Here is a 19,523-nt window from a genome sequence, read left to right on the forward strand (position 1 = left end):
GATTTATGGTACTTAATATTGCATTTAATGGAGCTCATAGAAATTACCTTAATTATTAATTTTCATATTAGGTTATCTTGTGAATATATATTCCAGTGGTAAGTGTATTATAATTCCTATAAAGTATGTTTATTTAGGGATAGAATTGCCTATTTATAAGTAGTTCTATCTAAGTTTGGAAAAATCTTCCACTTGAACTATATCAAAAATCATTAACATAATTTAGTGCCTTTTGGCATACCTATCCCACAAGAACCATGCTACCAAGACAAAAAGCTACTTTGTCTTGTATAATGCCTAATCTGTGGCATGAGGTGAGGAAAGGAGAGGTGTCACAAAATTATCAGGGTGACTTGCAGTACTAAAAGAGAACTCTGGTAATGAAAATGGGCCAGATTCTCATCTCCCCCTTTTCCCCCATCAATTTCTTTGTCATCCTGCCTCAGATATTCTCTTATCGATGTCTTACGGATATCCATCATGCATTTTTCCCCTGAATTCCCTCAAACTATTTTTAATTTTTTTCAGTTTCCTTTTAAAATAATTTTATTTATTCCTGATTCCTTTGATGAGATTCTATAAACACCTTTGAGTTTGGGTGGTTGCTTTATGAGAATGCCTATTGTTCCATACCACCCATTAATAGTTAGAATTGTAGAACGATATAACGCTAAAGTCCAAGGTTACTTCTGAGGTCAGGTTGTGTAAATCTGTCATTACATAGACATACCATAGAAGTTGATACAGCAGATGTCATAATTTGAACCCCAAATTACTGGCTCTTTCTACATGATTACACTAAACCAGAGTAATAAAATTGTTCCATTGTCGGTCCTGTTGAACGTAACTAAGATTTGAAGTGGTTTATTCAATTGTTCCTTCTGTACTGGTATAAAAACCGTAAATGATCTCTTTAGCCCCTTAATGATTCCATATCTGCATTATATTCCACACTTCACTTTATTTCAAACTTCTGCTTCCTCGTGCTGAACTATCACTCTTTTAAACAGTTCCCTTTTATATTTGTTTTCATTACCAACTTTATAGGAAAATTTCCTGTGGGATCACCTCCCATGCACCCCCCCAAAAGTTTTTTAAAAGTGTTTTCATAAAACGGACTGTTTGAGGTAGCAATGAGTGGAGAACAGCAAGGCTGTCTGGTGTTGTGGAGGCCTGGAAGCTTGACCAGCATACTCATCAACTCCATGACTCAGCCGACTTGTTTGTCTTTCGGAACAAGTTGACAAATTGTCATGGACTTGTGTCACAGGTTATCAAACCTTAGAGAATTTTTCTAAGAGGTGTATTTTGGTTTTTAATGTGCCTGTGTATAATTGAGTGGGTTGTCAATGACAGATGCTTATAGGAAGTATATTTACCTAAATTAATAATTTATCAAGGATATGATGAATTATTACTATTCTCTCTTACTTTTTGCAGGGGGCTATTCATGCCAAGTATGATGCAATTGATAAAGATACTCCAATTCCTACAGATAGACAAGTAAGATTTAGATTTTCTTGAACAACCTAACTTTGCCAAATCTTAAAATTATGGGAAGGCGGGAAGAGATTTTCTTCCTTCCATCATGCTCAGCAGCCATTACATTCATACACTGTTTAGAGTGAGCCAAACTTTTGTACTCATAACTTAGTGAGTTACAACTAACTTTAAAAGGTGTTTAGGCCAAGTAATTTTTCTTAATAATTGTACATTGTTATCTATAGAATTTGCCCTTTAATTAGACCATGTTGTAAAGGAAGATTTTTTTGGTAACTATATGGATATATACCTTTTCAAAAGAAATGGCCGTTTTCCTTAAGTATACAACCTTTTTTGTTGTTTTCAGAGTAAAAATGTAAAATTCAAAAATTTTAAACACCAGTATTTTGTAGGTGGTCTATTCTAAAATTCATAATGCAATCTCTCTTTTATTTTTATCTTCGGGGTTATTGGTGATCACGGTTACATCATATGTTTTGTTATTTTACAGATTGAAGTGGATATTCCTCGTTGTCATCAGTATGATGAACTGTTATCATCACCAGAAGGTCATGCAAAATTTAGGCGTGTATTAAAAGCCTGGGTAGTATCCCACCCTGATCTTGTGTATTGGCAAGGTAACTTTTTTCCAATCATTAAGATTCCTTTTGAAGTATTAGGGGCACATTGCATGACCAGCGATTTTTAAAATTATAACAAAATATCAAAGCATCCTCAGCTTTGAGAGAAGTTGATACTAAAGCTATAATCCATTTATTGAAAGGTTTGTAAGAACTATTTTTTACAAGTTTGCCTAAATGCTAATAGATATCATTTAAAGCCATGATGTTTAATGAGACAATTTGCCACCATGGTTCTTTCTAGAAAAGTAGAAAGAACATTTTGTAAAATTATGATCTTTGTATTTCAGTGCTTATGAAAATAATAAAATAATTTTATAGCACAAATAATTTGGGGCCAATTGACATTCTAACCATTTAATGCTTTACAGTTTATGCTTAACCTTTTTATTAGGAATTGGGGAATAGGATACCCCTTAAACTCTTTATTTCATTTATTATCTTTTGTATCGTTTATCTTTTTTCATTTATTATAAAAGTATCTTTATGTTCCATATCCTGATTTTTACTTTTTTCATTAGTTTTGTGGCCACTCATAAATTTACAAATGAGAAACTGATTTCAACCAGTCCTATATTTGAATGTGTTGTAATAAACAGTGGGGTTTTTTTTGTTTGTTTTGTTTCATAAATTACTTTATGGTTATTCAATTACAGTTGACTGCATTTTTCCCACCACTCCCCCCAACCTCAGCCAAACCCACCTCCCTCCCTTGCTTCCACCCTCCCCCTTGGTTTTGTCCATGTGTCCTTTATAGTAATTCCTGAAAACCCTTCTCCCCACTGTCCCCTCCCCGCTCCCGTCTGGCTATTGTTAGATTGTTCTTAATTTCAATATCTCTGGTTGCATTTTGTTTGCTTTTTTCTTTTGTTGATTAGGTTACACTAATAGGTGAGATCATATGGTATTTGTCTCTTACCTTCTTGCTTATTTTGCCTCATATAATGCTCTTCAGTTCCAGTATTTTTTTAAATATTGTAATTATCTATTTCTGGACAAACTTCAAATGAAGCAATTATTTTTTCTAGCTTTGTCCATTTTAGAGCAGTTCTGTGTCTTTGTAACAATTGTAGACAGATTTGTATACATTCTCTCAACATGACAACCTATGAAGAGTATTATTATTTTTTGAACAGCATTATTAATAAAAGGAGTATGTCATATGTTTATATTTCACTTCACAATTTTAAAGGATATTTTTCCACAATACTAAAGAAACATGTAAACAAATCTCCTCCTCTCAGATGAGGAAACACGCCTGGAGACGTTAAGTGATTGCCAAGAACACGCAGGGTCAGAAATGGGCCTGTAGCCCATTTTTGAAGTAATATATTTCTGGATGTGCAGAATTTAGAATAATTAATCTATGCAGAGATAATGCAGAGAACTGATAATATATGGTATATATCTACAATTCTACTTAATTATGTTTATTTGAATTTCTTCAACCCCTGCCCATCAGGTCTTGACTCACTTTGTGCTCCATTCCTATATTTAAATTTCAATAATGAAGGTAAGCTTATTTATCATTGAAATAATCTTGGTGCATATTAATTTAAAATATTTTGCTTAAACATGAAAGGTTTTTTTTCCTTTCACAGATAGGAAGGAAATATATTTATACAGATAGTATAAATATCTGTGAAGTAATCTGTATATAATTTTAGAGGATGTAAAGAATTTATTATTACAGAGTTTCAGTTGTAATGAGGTTTAAAAATTGTAATTGGTTTAAAAATTGGTTTCTATGATATTTTTCATTAACTGGACTACAGGTTTGCTATTTTTTATTAGGTACATTCCATTATCACACATATTGCTCCAAGAGTAGTAAGCAATCTGTTTGAAGGAGTAATTCATGAGTAGTGTTCCTAAATCCAGTTTCCGAGGCTGTTTTGTTTTTTCCTTAACAAAAATTAAGTACTTTGAGGTTTGTATAGTTGATTATTAATGTCCATGTTTAGAGATTTTTTAAAAATGTGTATAAGTTCAGATAATAAAAGCTTTTATTATTGTGGGACAAAAATTTCTACAGTAGTTTGAAATGGAAAAGATATTAGATGGTTATGTCTTGTTGTGCAAAGTATTGTCTGTTTTAAAAAGCAGAGGGTTGTTTTTTTCCCTTAAATTGGTGTTCATCAGTTATTAACATAACTCTTGTTTAATAGTAGATTCAAGCAATGTATGATAAGTGAGTGAATGACCCCTGAACATTTACCCTGTTAACTAATTTGTTATATGTTTTTGCTTTATTCTTTCTTAGCCTTGGCATATGCATGTATGTCTGCTTTTATTCCCAAGTATTTGTATAACTTCTTCTTGAAAGACAACTCACATGTGATACAAGGTAATCAAATACCTTTCCTTGTCTTTTTAAGGGAATGTACTTATTTATGTCAAGTAACTGGTAAGCAATTAAATTTATGATTTTCATCTAATAGAATAGGGTGATAATGCTCAGTAAAACTAGTGAAGACATCATTAAGTTTAGTCTTTTACTCCAATGTCCTCAAAGAATTATGATATTTTTCTAATAACTATTCAATATCTCCTCTCAGTTTAGTTCAAATTTAGGCATGTTACGTTAAAAAAATAAAGGTCCTGCTATTTTTCTCTCACCATTAAAATTGCCCACAAAAAGTTTCTCTGTGCAGCAAGCCTATTATAATTTAGTAAAAAGATGAAATAGTACTTAATTATGTCAATAAATAGAATATTAAACACACTGCTCATTCATTTCATTCCCCCTGTTTGAACCCCCAAAATGTGTTCACTTCTATTTCCATAAGTGCACATCTTCCTTCAGAGTTTGTCATAGCATTATTCATTTGTGAATTCTTTCAGTACTGTGCTAACCACAGTCAAACTTTTCATGTAATTTTCTGAACTCCTTTTTGAAAGTAGTATAACAACAGCTAATATATTACAATTTTGAATCAGGCAAACTTTGTTTCAATTTAAACTGGGTTACTTACTGTGTAATCTTGGGCAAATAACATGTTAGCTAGATAATAATTTTCCTCATATCTAAAATAAAGGTTTTTGTAAAATTTAAACATAAAATATGTCAATGCACATAGAAACATTCGATAAACCTAATGACTCTTATTTTATTACTATTACTATTTTATTGCTACTGTTATTACAATTAATTTACTAATATTATAATGGCATTGTAGAAGGTCCAGCAAAAATAACACCATTGAGTATGTTTGGTAGGTTTGAGATGAACAGCAATAAGAACATTTCACCAAAAATGTCATATGGTGTGCTTAAGTATGATATTGTTACATTGCAGAATTAAATGCTTCTTATTTTGTAATAAAATATTTTTATGTAATAAAAATGGGCATTATTTGTGCTGGACCCTGTATATTATGTATTATCTTTTCAATAAGAATCTAAATGCTATACCCTGGCTGGTGTGCGTACCAGAGGATTGCGTACCAGCCTGCGATCCAGAAGAATCTCAATGTTTTAAGGGCAGGGAATTTTCTTATGCTTTTGTATTTTTTTGGAAAAGACTACACAGCTGTTCTCATACTCTTCCCATTTACCAATTTTATGATGCTTTTCAGATAGCACCTTTACTTAGACTTCTTAGTTGTAATATATGTCTTACTAATTCTACTAAATTTTCAACAATTTGAAACTACTATTTTGTTTTATTTATGTTTATGTCTCTATAGTTTGGTATATCATTAAGTCACTCAGTTTGGGTAAAAGAAGCAGGAAATCTATAGGCTCTGTGCACTTTACTGAACATTCTGAATAAAAAAGACCTCAGTAATTTTTTACTTAGAAATGAGTATACAATTTACATCAGAAGTCAATGTAAGCCCTGGCTGGTGTTGCTCAGTGGATTGAGCGCGGGCCTGTGAAACAGAGGATCGCGGTTCGATTCCCAGTCAGGGCACATGCCTGGGTTGCAGGCTGGTTCCCTGCAGGCCAACTCCCAGCAGGGAACGCATGAAAGGCAACCATACATTGATGTTTCTCTCCCTCTCCTTCCCCTCTAAAGATAATTTATTTATTTATTTATCTATTTATTTATTTATTTATTTAAAAAGTCAATATAATGAGAAAATAACTAGAAAGGAAGTAGAAATGTAAATTAAAAAGATAAAGAGGCTAAAAATAGGAGGAGGAAAAGAATATGGATAAATAGCTTAACATATAAAAATATTTATTTTCCAGCATCATGTACATTGAATTATAGAAAAAGTAATCTAAACTTTAAAAAATTTTGTGTTTGTGTTTATAAGCACACCAAAACATCTTTACAGCTTTGAGTTTACAACATAGATAGGTGCTAGAAGTTGATAGAATGATTCAGTGTCTCTTTGTGAATTTTGAAATGAAATTTTATTGACTTACATTTGTATTTAGAAATGATTTGAAATGGATATGCCTAATACCCTGCATTAATGTGGACCTGTATAAAGTTAGGGTTAATTTAAGAGTGTTTTTTAGAAAACAACAATATTTTGCTTTGAGTTTTTAGTCGAGGATATGTACTTTTATAGAGAGGAAGTTATTTTTCTCTTGTAGGTTAATTTAGTAAAGCCATCCAACTTCAAGAGTTATACACTGTTATCTTCTAAGAATTTATGAAGTGATATCCTATGAGTATGTCTTGCGTTTTGCTAATTGGGATGTGTTCCACACTTATTCGTGGTTATCTTATTTTGCTTATCAAAGATGTTTATTATAGAATGGATGATGTACTCTTTAAGATTCCAGTAATTTCTGTCTGAAGAAACTGCAATTAAGGCCCAAGTTCTTATCAGCTTTCCCCAGCCAAGGACTAGACTGGGGACCCCACGGTCAACTGGTAGCACTGGCAAACCTGGCAGCCAGAGCTCTTACTAACTCTCCATACCTCCCTCGTCCCCATACAGCCATGAATAAGGAAGCAGCAGGGAGGGCCAGAAACCTGGAGTGCACTGGTCAAAAGAGAGTTCATGGCCTAGCCCAGTTCCTTCCTACCCAAGTCAGCTTAGTTGATTAAAATTGATCACCAGTAGGTTATAGCATGAAGTTTGCCCCTCAGGAACCTGCCTTAACATTCCTCACTTTTATTACACTCCCTACTTCCTGTTCCCGCCATCCGACACTGCTCTCAAGGGAATTGTCAGACCCACTATTGTATGATATTGGAGAGTCTGCAAATTTATGCTGATAAAAAATAAATGCCTGGATTTAACACACCTTGGATGATATGACATTTCAGAGGCTATAAGCAATGAAAATAATTTGTCAAATACTGACCAAATACATACTGAAAATATTAAAGGTAGAAAATAATCGCATTAGTAGTTGTGCAATACAAAAGGTGATTCCTTAATCCTCAGTTAAATATAGGTCAAGCATATAGTGCTGTTATTTTTAAAGCTAACGTGAACTAACATTAACTGTACTTCCATATCTAAAAACCTGGGAATAATGTTTTTCCCAAATTTGTCAGGCCCCTACTTAAGCGTAGTGCCTAGTTAGACTTCTGTACTTCAAGAGGGATGAAGATATTTGGAGAAGCTTCACAAAACAGTTAAAACAATTTATAAAATGAATTGGCTATAAAATTTGTTAGATGCTGGGTGATCCCTAGATGACCAGCTTTCAGAGGGCTGTATTAACTAGCTTATATTACAGTGATTCCTATTTTGGTTCTGTGTAAGTGCCTGTTTTAAAATACAGAAATTATTTACCACTAAAATAGGTTTTATTTTTCCAATAACGGTTTCACATTGATATTGGTGTGAATTATCTATTGATAATGAATTTTCAACATCAAAAAATAGTTTTGTACTTTTAACTACAGAACTACTTTAGTATGCTGTTAAAAGGATTATTATTCAAGTAAACAAGACAAGATCTTATTTAATTTATGAAAATGTGAGAGAATCCATAACATACATCAAACAAATTTTGAGAGAGTAGTCAGAAAGTTCAAAAAAGTCTTTTTAGTTATATTAATCAACAGCATATCTTTTAAAACAGTATTATAATTAAGACACCTCCAAATTATTTCTCTAAGAAGTAATAATTTTGAGTTATAACTTTTATAAATTTGTGTTTAAAATTTTGAATTGATAATTCATTCTGAAACTTTTTAAAGCCACAATAAATGCTCTTTAATATTATGAAAAATTGAGCATGTATATTTTCACAAGAAACAATACATGTGGTACTTTAAATCATTTCTTTGGTGTTAATATTGACTCTATGTAATAAAGAAAAAAAACACAGTTTCAATTAATTTAGTCTTTTAGGTAAATAATTGCTCTGCACTGACTCTGTGCCAGGCACTGCTTAAGGAATTAAGGCTCTTAAGGTAAATGACATCCATTCCTATTCCAAGGGATTTTTATAGCCCAATACGGGAAACAAATGTGAACATTACTAATTGTGAGTCAGTGAGATAAGTATACATATTGCTGTATTAGACCAGAGGAAGGAGAGAAGGAGGTTGCTTGGAGTTATTTTTACTTTTCCAGTGGTAAAGGGGAGAAATGGCATGTCTGGAAAGGTTTTACAAGAGAGGATGCTTATTAGTGAATTTGAAATTTGAAAAGGAATTTGGTGAAAAGGCACAAAAGTGTTCTTTAAGACAGAGAACAAGGAAGAATATTGCAGTAAAACCGTGAAAATGAGCTGATAAAACATCCATGGTCCCATCTGGTGCATGCCGTTGGAAGAGAGGGACGGAGAGCTAAAGAAAGAGCTGAAACAGCATGAGGATATTGGTTACTAAAGTTTGTAGAAGGACAGTGGTTTATTTTTCTTCAAAATGTTTATTTTAGGCTTACATTTAGGAATATTCAGCTCTCATCTCATTGATTTACTTTTTTGTCTTTCCATTTTGATTTATGGTCTTTTAAAGTTTAAACTTCAAAGTATCATGCATCCTTTTAACCCCACAAATTTGAGAAAACTTGTATGTCATGTGAAACTGATCAATAGCTGATATAGAAGTGAGTATTTATTTAGTCATTTGTCTTTACAGAAATGAGAAGTTTCTATATTTGAGAGCAACTTTAATTTTTTAAGTTGTTCATATAATACAGGATTTACATATTCAGACTCTAAAATGCTTTTGCCTCTTTTGATGAGAGAAAAATGATCTGTTTAGTCAAGATATCCTGAGTTTGTTTGTTTTTGTTTTTACCATGGTGCTATTTACTGCCTACCTGAGGACATTTTTAAGATAATAAATTTCATTATTACTGGCCTAAATTAATATTTATCATTTTTAATACTATCAAATTTTCCCCCTGTGATGTTGCTATTGAGTTGATAAAGAAGGAACACACAGGAACTTGAAAAACTACTGTGCTAATTTAACAACTCAGGGTTTTAGCTGCTATAATATCTAAGATTGCTAAAATTATTCTAAGATTCAGAATATTGGAGTACCAGCTGGATTTAAATGGTGGAGGGATTTGAAAGGGATATTGTACACTTTCAAAGATGTTGGAAAATTGGCTTATAACTTTCAGGGCAGAAGTACTTCATACTATTTGGAGAAAGAAAAGGCAGCCTTAGGCAAGTAAAGAAAGAGGCAGCCATGTAGCTAGTAAGAATGAGAACATATCCTTTATGTTCTCAACTATACTTTCACATGACTTTGCACTTAAGAAAGAAGCAACCCATAAAACTGACCTACAGACTTTTCCACTGCTCTTTGAAGCCATTCTATTGTATTTTTTTCACCAAAACAATCATTGGAATTTTGGCACAACATTAAACATATTCTTATACTATTTATAAAATCATTCTTGTACTATTTATAAAATGGTCCCATATTCACATTGGGACCATTGTAAGATGTGGTTTTTATAAGTCAGAAAAGGAAAGATGGAAGGAGATAACATATAAATCTGGGAAAGAGAATTGGGTGAAAATTTCTCCAGTTTTTTTTGCTTGCCTGCTTATCTTTCTAAATCCTTTGAGAGCAAGGTCAGTGTCTTCCCTGTTGTGAAATTCCATTTAATGTCGTGCCAGCTATAGCTAGGATGACTATAAAGCTAAATTGTGATATTTTTGAGAGTTAAAAGGGGCAGTAAGTGCACTAGACACCAAATCTACAGGTGGCAATTAAGACTGTCCCAGGTTAACTAGGATGTGTGGTTACACTACATGAACATCCAATAAGTCTTTGAGGGGAAGGGAGGAGGGCAGATAGACATCAAAGTCTAAAGTCCAGTTGTCAAATGTGAATGCAAGACTTCTTTTTCATCACACAACCACAAAAAGAGAGGGAAAACATGCAAATTTACTATAAAGGTTATATATTTGGAAAAGCAGTGCATTATATATTTCCAGTTTAATGCCTGCCTTTGTTGTGAATGATTTAATGATAGGATATTGGGGATACTGGGCAATAATAGGGAATACATTGAGTGCACAGCCTTGTGATTTGCAAGAACATCTTGCATCATGTGCCTATCTTGTCCCGCCTTTAAAGTAAGACATTTTTCTGAATATAACAAGCTGTACTGTAAATGATTCTAAGTGTATCCTGAGCAACCAGAATTTATGACTTATATAAAACGTATGTCTATATATATTAAATAATACATGATATATAATTATATATAATAAATGTATACATGTGTATTTGTGTATGTTACGTATAACACAATTATGTTATAACACATACATAAATCAGCCATTGAAGCTTGGCAGAGCACAAGGAAAATGTTTTCATGATAAATTAGGTTTCTTCATTAGATCCTTAATTAGCCAAGGAATGGCTAATGGAGTGGTCATTTATGTGGAACCGTAAACAACCACATAGTAACTACTTTTATCAGGCTCATGTAAGAATGATATTTAGTAAACAAGAACAGTTGTGGAAAAATTGACTGAGCCATGTTCTTCTGTTTAAAATCAAGCATATTTTTAAAAAAATATTTTATTTATCTTTAGAGGGGAAGGGAAGGAGAGAGGAAGGAAACATCAATGTATGGTTGCTTCTGGTGTATCCCCTGCAGGGAACTGACCCCTGCCGGAAACTGGCCTGCAACCCAAGCATGTGCCCTGACTGGGAATCGAACCGCCATCGTCCGGTTCGCAGGCCCGCGCTCAATCCACTGAGCTACACCAGCCAGGGCCAAGCATATTTTTTAAAAATTAATAACTATATGGTTTTATCAATATGCAGTTAAATTCTTATGATTGTTGATTTTGCATACCTCTGGCTTCTGGGTAAATTAGGACTATAAATATACCATCACTAATTGGAAGGAGAAAAATACTTAAAAAAAAGTTAAACCTCAAAGTTTCCTGGGACCCTGGGATCTGTCCTAGTCTTTAGTCTGTAACTCTTGAACTGGATATAATTGTACTTTTTTTGTTGTTGTTCTTAGAGGAAAAGATGAGACAATATATAGATAGAATTTTGTTGCAGTAGAATAAACATCAAATCACAAAAGTATTAATCAAAAGTGTTAACCCATTTTTTATTTAGTAATCATGAGTAAAATACCACATTATATGTGAAATTTAGCTTTATTGTGTTTTCAAAATTGATTTTAGAGATGGGGGGAGAGAAAGAGAGAGAGAAAAACACTGATTTCCCATTCCACTTACTTACACATTCATTGGTTGTGTCTAGTATGGGTGTCCTCCCTGGAGGTCAAACCCACAACCTTGGCATATCAGGACGACACTCTAACCAACTGAGTACCCAGCAGGGCCAACTGTGGCACTGAATACAGTACCTCCTCATCTTTTCTTTTCTTGGCTTTGATGCTTCCCTTTGTATAATATATGACATTGCTTATAGATAAATAATTATAAAATAATTGTGGCCATCAGAAGGAAAGTTTTAATTGCAGAAAACAAGGGAAGGCCACTCATACTAACAGATTGTCAAAAATTTATACCATTTCTTAAAACATTAAAAATAACTTTAAATGCTAAGAAGAAAAGTAGACATTGTATTTGGAGGTTATTTTCAGCAAAAAATTGTTTTGAAAATAGATTGCTAACTTTATTGAAGGAAAGAGTTATTAGTATTGAAGGAAAGGTTATTAATCAAGGGGGACTTTCATTAGGTTACTGTTATTTCAGTCTCAGAAAAAGAGACCTTTCTGAAATGTTTTATTTTTAATATGTAAAAAAATTGGTTACTTGCCCTTGAGTAGATTGTTACAAATATATTATTTAGATGAGTACACAGTGAGTAAATGGATAAGAATAGTAAATTGCTGGAAAAATGGAAAAATTTTAGAAAATATTCTTCATATTCCAACTGAACCCTATGAATTAGTAGGATTAGAATCAACATTTTAATTATCTACCATATTCCTATTTTCTGAGTAACATGATGTTAATCCTTATTTCTAAATATACCAAATGCAGTGTCTCTGATGGTAACAAATTAGAACAAAAACAAAGGCCTATATCTGTATATTTAAACAAATTTGATGTTTAAGGATCCTATTTGTGACTGCTTATAAAGTGTTCCTTATTTATCTATTACCTGTTATATTTTCTAAACATAAAGTACACATGATTTAATATTAACAAAGAAAATTTTCCTGGCTGATGTAACTCAGTGGATTGAGTGCTGGCCTGAGAACCACAGGGTCACTGGTTCAATTCTCAGTCAGGCACATGCCTGGGTTGCGGGCCAGGTCCCTGGTGTGGGGGGGCACTTGAGAGGCAACCACATATTGCTGTTTCTCTTCCTCTCTCTCTCCATCCCTTCTCCTCTCTCCAAAAATACATAAATAAAAATTTGTTTTAAAAAATGTCTTTGTAGAAAATAGGAAACATTATTCATCATATGTATAATTTGTAATTAAAGAAATTAACTGATAGCTCTGAATGTAGAAAAAAGTTGTATCAGAGTTTGTTGGTATATTTATTTGGCAATTAGCAGTAAGTGACTGACTAAAGTGGTAACAAAACAGAATTATCTATTAAAGCATATTTTCTTTATGAAGAAATTAAATTTTTTAAAGATTTTGTTCATTTATCTTTAGAGGGGAAGGGAAGGAGAGAGGAAGAGAAATATCAATGTATGGTTGCCTCTCGTGCGTCCCCTGCTGGGAACTGGCCTGCAACCCAGGCACGTGCCCTGACTGGGAATCGAACCACTATTCCTTGGTTCGCAGGCCTGCACTCAATCCACTGAGCTATACCAGCCAGGGCTGAAGAAATGTAAATAAAATGTAAATAAAACTAATGTATATAAATTCGGTCTATTTACTTGACGTACCGTGTGCCAGTGACGATTGTCTCATTTCGTCGTCATTTCAGAGTACTTGACTGTGTTCTCCCAGATGATTGCCTTCCATGACCCAGAGCTGAGCAACCATCTCAATGAGATTGGATTTATTCCAGATGTAAGTACCTGGCACATCAATTAACATGAGGTAAAAAAAAAAAATACAGCAGAAATTAGTAACAAAAAAAGTGCTGTTTTTAAAGTTTTTGTTGTCTTAAAGTCCGCATCTGAACAAGTTCCTGCTACTCATTATATTATTCTATTATAAAGTCTGTGTGGTTACCTTTCATATTCTTCCTTTAGGCAAAGGGAATATACCGTATTGTTTTTCTTAACATACTTAATTCTTTCCAATCGTTTTGAAACACACATTAGTGTTAGTGTTATGTTAAAATGTGCTATTAAGTGTTTTCACTTGGGCTTTATGATACTTGGGCATATTGTTATAGAAGTAAGAAATTTGACCTTAGTGAATTCTTAAGTAGCCTCAGTGTTTTCCTCGGTATGTTACCTGGGGAGCTTTGCAAGATTTTGACTTACTTCATTAGCTTCTCAGTATTCCATATTCAGCTAAAAGTCAGAGTTGACTTGTAAAGGGTGGGGCTTAGCCTATCACTCATCTGCAGTATGTGACATGGAGTCAAGGCGCTCTTAAGAGAAAGTTAGAATATCGTATTTTAGGTTTTTTTGTTGTTGTTCAAGTACAGTTGTTTCCATTTTCCCCACACCACTCTGTCCCACCCCACACGCCCCCATCTCTCACCCTCAATCCTGCCCTCCTTTGATTTGCCCAGGGGTCCTTCATACATGTTTCTTGATGACCCTTCCCCTTCATTCCCCTGTTTTCCCCTCCCCCCTCCTCTCTGGTTACTGTCAGTTTGTTCTTAATTTCAATGTCTCTGGCTATATTTTGCTTGCTTGTTTGTTTTGTTGATTAGGTTCCACTTACAAGTGAGATCGTATGGTGTTTGTCTTTCACCACCTGGCTCATTTCACTTAGCATAATGCTCTCTAGTTCTATCCATGCTGTCTCAAAGGGTAGGAACTCCTTTCTTTCTTCTGTATAGTATTCCATTGTATAATTGTTCCACAGTTTTTTGATCCACTCACTTACTGTTGAGCCCGTAGGCTGTTTCCAGCACTCAGCTTGTAAATTGTGCTGCTGTGAACATTGAGGTATACAGGTTCTTTTGAGTTGATGTTTCAGGATTCTTAGGGTAGAAGAAGTAAAACTGTCATGGTTTGCATATGACATGATAGTCTACATGGAAAACCCTATGGACTCCACCAAAAAACTACTGTATCTAATAAGTGAATTTGGCAAAACAGTAGGATATGAAGTAATATTCAGAAACCAAAAGCATTCTTTACACCAACAATGAACTATCAGAAACAGAAATCAGAAAAAATCCCATTTGCTATGGCAACAAGAAAAATTAAGTACCTAGGAATAAACCTAACCAAGGAGGTAAAAGACCTATACTAAGAAAACTACACAACAGTAAAGAAAGAAATTAAGGGAGACACAAATAAATGGAAGCATATTCCATATTCGTGGATTGGAAGAATTAACATCATCAGAATGTCCATACTACCCAAAGCAACTTATAGATTATGTGCAATCCCTACTGAAACGCCAGTGACATATTTCACAGATATACAACAAAAATTTCAAAACTTTATATGGAACCATAAATGACCCCCAATGGCCACAGCAATTTTGAGAAAGAAGAACAAATGATATCAGGAAAGATCATGATACCTGATATCAATCTGTGTTACAAGGCCACTGTAACAAAATCTGGTACTAGCATAAGAACAGATACATAGATCAATGCAACAGAATAGAGAGCCCAGAAATAAACCCATGTCTCTTTTTAAAAATTTTTTAAATTTAATTATTGTTCAAGTACAGTTTTCTGTCTTTTACCCCATCCCAGCCCACCCCCCACAGTGCTCCCCACCTCCCTCCCATTTCCACCCCTCCTTAGTTGTTGTCCATGTGTCTTTTATAGCAGTTCCTGTAAATCCTTCCCCTTTTTCCCCTGAAATTCCCTCCCGTCTCCCCTCTGGTCACTGTCCTCCTGTTCTCTATTAATGGTCAATTAATATTTGACAAAGGGGGCAGGAACATAAAATGGAGTAAAAATAACCTCTTCAATAAATGGTGTTGGGAGCTCTGGACAGCTGCGTGCAGAAAAATGAAACTCAACCACTAACTTACACCATATACAAATATAAACTCAAGGAGGATAAAAGACTTAAGTATAAGTCACAACACCATAAAAGTCCTAGAGGAAAACATAGGCCAGAAATTTTCAGATATTCCATACAGCAATGTTTTCACCGATATGCCCCCTAGAGTAAGGGACATAAAGGAAAGAATAGTATTATAGGTTTTTATAAACCTCAAAAATTCCTTTTGAGATAGAGATCTCCTTATTTCCTCTTGCTTTTCTTCTTAAGATTTATATACATACACCTGTATATCAAGATTGGGAGGGAAAAATGTTTATAACAACATTCCATTAATACATCTAAAGTATTAGCAATAACACAGTGTAAGCAGCTTGCAGAGTACTTTGATGTGAAACATACCTTCATACATCTTCTTTCATTTGATTTTTAAAGCCAATCTATAAGGTGTACAAAATAGATAATTTCAATGTTTAAATAGATAAGAATTTAATGTTTGGGAAGGCAACAAAACTAGTCACAGAGGTAAAAGTTTAATTTCCGTCATTTGACAACCCTCTTCCTCCAGGCCAGTGCATCTTCCACTGGGAGAGTGGAGACTCATCTTCCACTGGGAGAGTGGAGACTACAGTGTGGGCGTACTCACTCCTACTCCACTCCTTTCTGCTGTAACTGTGATGCGGTCACCAGGCCCAAAGTAACCATCCTAATGTGCACAGTGCCATTTGCCTCTAGGCTTACGGAGAAACATCTTTTATTTGAATACACACATAGTTTATTCAGTGAGGGCTGCAAAAGAACACAGGTTATATGTTGATAAACCAAGCAGTCGTGAAATAAGGTCAAGCCCTATTATAATTATGGATACAGATGAAAACCTTGTAAAAACATTAACCAGTGTATATGTTTTTGTGTTAAGTATTCATTTTAATAATAGTGCCAACTTTCTCTTTACATTATAATATGAGGTATGATACAAGACAGTATTATGAAATCTTTTGGTAGAGTTGAACAAATTATAGAAGTGCTGACTGTCAAGTTGGTAATGGTGTTAGATTTTGAGGCAACAAATATTAATAACTATGATACAGATAAAAAGAATGGATAATTACTTCCAAAAACTGTTTTGAAAACACCTAATTATGCTCAGTGCTGAACAGAATGGTACATTGGTTCAGTTAATGTCATAGATTGACTGAAAACATTTATGCATAAATATATAGAGAGAATGATAAAGCCAGTCTGTTAAATCCTTAGATATATTCATGATATAGATGGTGTTAAGAAAGGAATCACAAAAGGAAAAATAATTTATCTTTGCTTTAGTTATTAAGAAAAATTAAATTTTGAATAATGTAAGAAGAAGTGGTGAGTGAAAAACACTGTTAAAACCTACTCTGAACACATATTGTTTACTGTATACCAAGCTCTGCTTTATGTTTTTTAATAAACTATTCATCTAATCCTCACAAATTTACAAATTAATTAAACAATGACTATTTCATATTACATATAAAATTAATTTTAGAAAGGCTAACAGCAAGATGGAAATAATATTCTTGATAAGAATGACATGAAAGGTAAAAGGTTTGACCTCAGCATAAAAGTATTCTAATGTTTTCACTGTTTAAGAGTAAAATAATATGTTCATTATAATTAGACATCAGGTCAGGGATCCTTTCAGATCTAGGTTTTGATTTTACCCTACCTAAAGCTAATAAATGAGCCTATTATTGATTCATGGATATTGGCAGAAAACATAAGACTCTTGTTTCAGAAGCAAAGGACTTTACCATTCACAGCAGAACAAGCAGCCTGAACATTTGTATATTTGTGTTGGTTCCCCTTACCCCCAAATCATTGAGACAAATATAGTGGAGGGTCCAGATGATACCTGTGTGGGCAGTGAATTACAGCATAGGACAGGCGCCCTGAGCATAAGGGATTTGAATGTTTTAGAAATTGACAGTAAGCATGCCTTCCCTTTACTCTAGAGAGAAAAAGCCTCTTTTTCTTTCAAAGCTATAAGTAAACCTGTCCTTTGCTGCAAAGGCAAATTCTCTTTCATTTCCCGAGGCTGTTCTTATATAATCATATCGGAAAAGATAGTCCAGAACAAAGAGCTGTCAGTGTCTCTGCTCACAAGGAATGCAGAAGTACAAGAATGCATGTTAATGGTAATGACTAGACGGATAGAAAGAGAATGTATAACTTTCAAACCAAAAGAAGGGGGGGGTGTGGAACTGGTAAACAGGGGGTCACACCCAGAGATCTCGACTGCTCATTTGGATACCCTGAAAAAAACCCACAAGGAGGACTGGATGGAGCAGACATAGCCTTTATTACTCACATTATAGGAGCACCGGTGGCAGCAGATCAGTGGATCAGGACCACACCTTCCTGAGTCCAAGACTTGCTTTAAGGAGCCCGGGACAAAAGGGGCACATGACTGTAAAGAATATTACCTCAGTGAGTACAGTCAAAGAGAAAAGGTCAAGAAGCAGTCACACAGGACAGGAATCAGCTCCCAAAGGGAGATGAGGAGGGAATTACAATCCATTTCCAAAGCCATACACATTCCTTCTGGTCCAGGGCCTTCTGGCCAGCTTTCTATCATGGGGATTGGAGGAGCCATCTTGGCTCCCAACCAAAGAACAAAGTCAACTTATCCTTTAAAAACCAAAATAACATAGAAAGCATGTAAGGAACATTACGGTTCCTTGCATGTAAGGAAATTAGGTTGCCTCATAAAGGAAAGTTTCAGATATTTTTTTTAAATTACCTATATGCTATTCAAAAGGATAAAGAAAAACTTAGTGACCTTGTTAGAAAAGAAAGGATTATTGATTATTGAATAAATAGCCCTGATATAATTAGGTAACTATATGGAGAGGAGGTTAGGAATCAAAGCTCAACCCCACACCATACATAAAAATAAATTCTAGGTTGACTAAAAGACCTTAATGTGAAATATCATATTTACAAAATCCACCTAGGAAGGAATTCTTGCAGAACTTATAAAAAGTACAGCACACAGACTTTAAGAAGAGAATTTTAATTGCGGACTGGTACAAAGGAGTCTTCCATTCTATTGATAATATATTACTTTGATTTAAAATATTTTGAAGTAGGTGTGGCAAAATGTTTGCTAAATCTGAGTGTATGAGTACATTGGTATTTTATAAATGTGCTACTGCACAGGGTGAGTTAATTATTCAATAATTTAATAAATTTGATAGAGTAGTTTTCTTTCATTTATGCTTCCCTCTCTGTTATGATCCCCTCCTCTAATTACTGGGGCATTCATTGGAACTTCTAAAAACACTTCAATACCAGCATTACTATAGAAGTAATATTGATTGTTAAGTGTGGCATGTTGTTATGAAGCAGTAGTAAGTCCTGGGCAATGGGAGGGTGCCAGTACGAGGCAAATGCTGCCTGGCGGACTCCCGGCCACCGGACATCTGTAGCAGTCTCCTAATTGTAACACGGAAATGTTTGCACGTGTTTCTGAAAGATGACTCTATGTATATTCCCGAACACCCTATCAGGCACGGTTCCATCACCTTTGAGAGTTCTAGAATAAACAAAGTAAGTGAAGGGACAAAAAGTACACTTTAACTTGGAGAAATTTGCCTTTTCTACAACTATTCTCTGGTTACAGAGAATGGGCAAATGAAAGATATTTAACAAAGAAAGTTAAATTGTTAACAGGAAAATTGTATTTTGAAATGTTTTATCCGTATTTTGTTTGTTTTATTGTTTTTGTTGACCTCTGTCTTGTCTGTAGATAATATGAAAATGTTGAAACTTTTTAGTTAATTTTGAAGACGGACTTGATCTTTTTAATATAGAGATTGTTGACAATTAATAGTAGTGTGAGGGGTGTGATGAAATGGTGAATTTTTCTAACATTTTTAAGTCTATTATTACTTACTTGATGCGGGCCCGGCTCTCAGTGCCTG

General features: G+C 34.1%; 1 protein-coding gene across 1 annotated transcript in view; it reads left to right on the forward strand.

Annotated features, from left to right (window-relative positions):
* TBCK (TBC1 domain containing kinase) overlaps positions 1-19,523 on the forward strand; it is a 189,213-nt gene that overhangs the window by 68,163 nt on the left and 101,527 nt on the right. Inside the window, exons 16-20 of the mRNA XM_037031868.1 lie at positions 1,441-1,503; positions 1,994-2,120; positions 3,586-3,636; positions 4,387-4,470; positions 13,395-13,480. Coding sequence (XP_036887763.1) covers positions 1,441-1,503; positions 1,994-2,120; positions 3,586-3,636; positions 4,387-4,470; positions 13,395-13,480 — 411 coding nt within the window. The remainder of the gene's footprint in view (positions 1-1,440; positions 1,504-1,993; positions 2,121-3,585; positions 3,637-4,386; positions 4,471-13,394; positions 13,481-19,523) is intronic.

The sequence above is a fragment of the Sturnira hondurensis genome, unplaced genomic scaffold (genome assembly GCF_014824575.4).
Source record: "Sturnira hondurensis isolate 20B ecotype Veracruz unplaced genomic scaffold, ASM1482457v3 Scaffold0021214, whole genome shotgun sequence".
Taxonomy (NCBI): Eukaryota; Metazoa; Chordata; class Mammalia; order Chiroptera; family Phyllostomidae; genus Sturnira; species Sturnira hondurensis.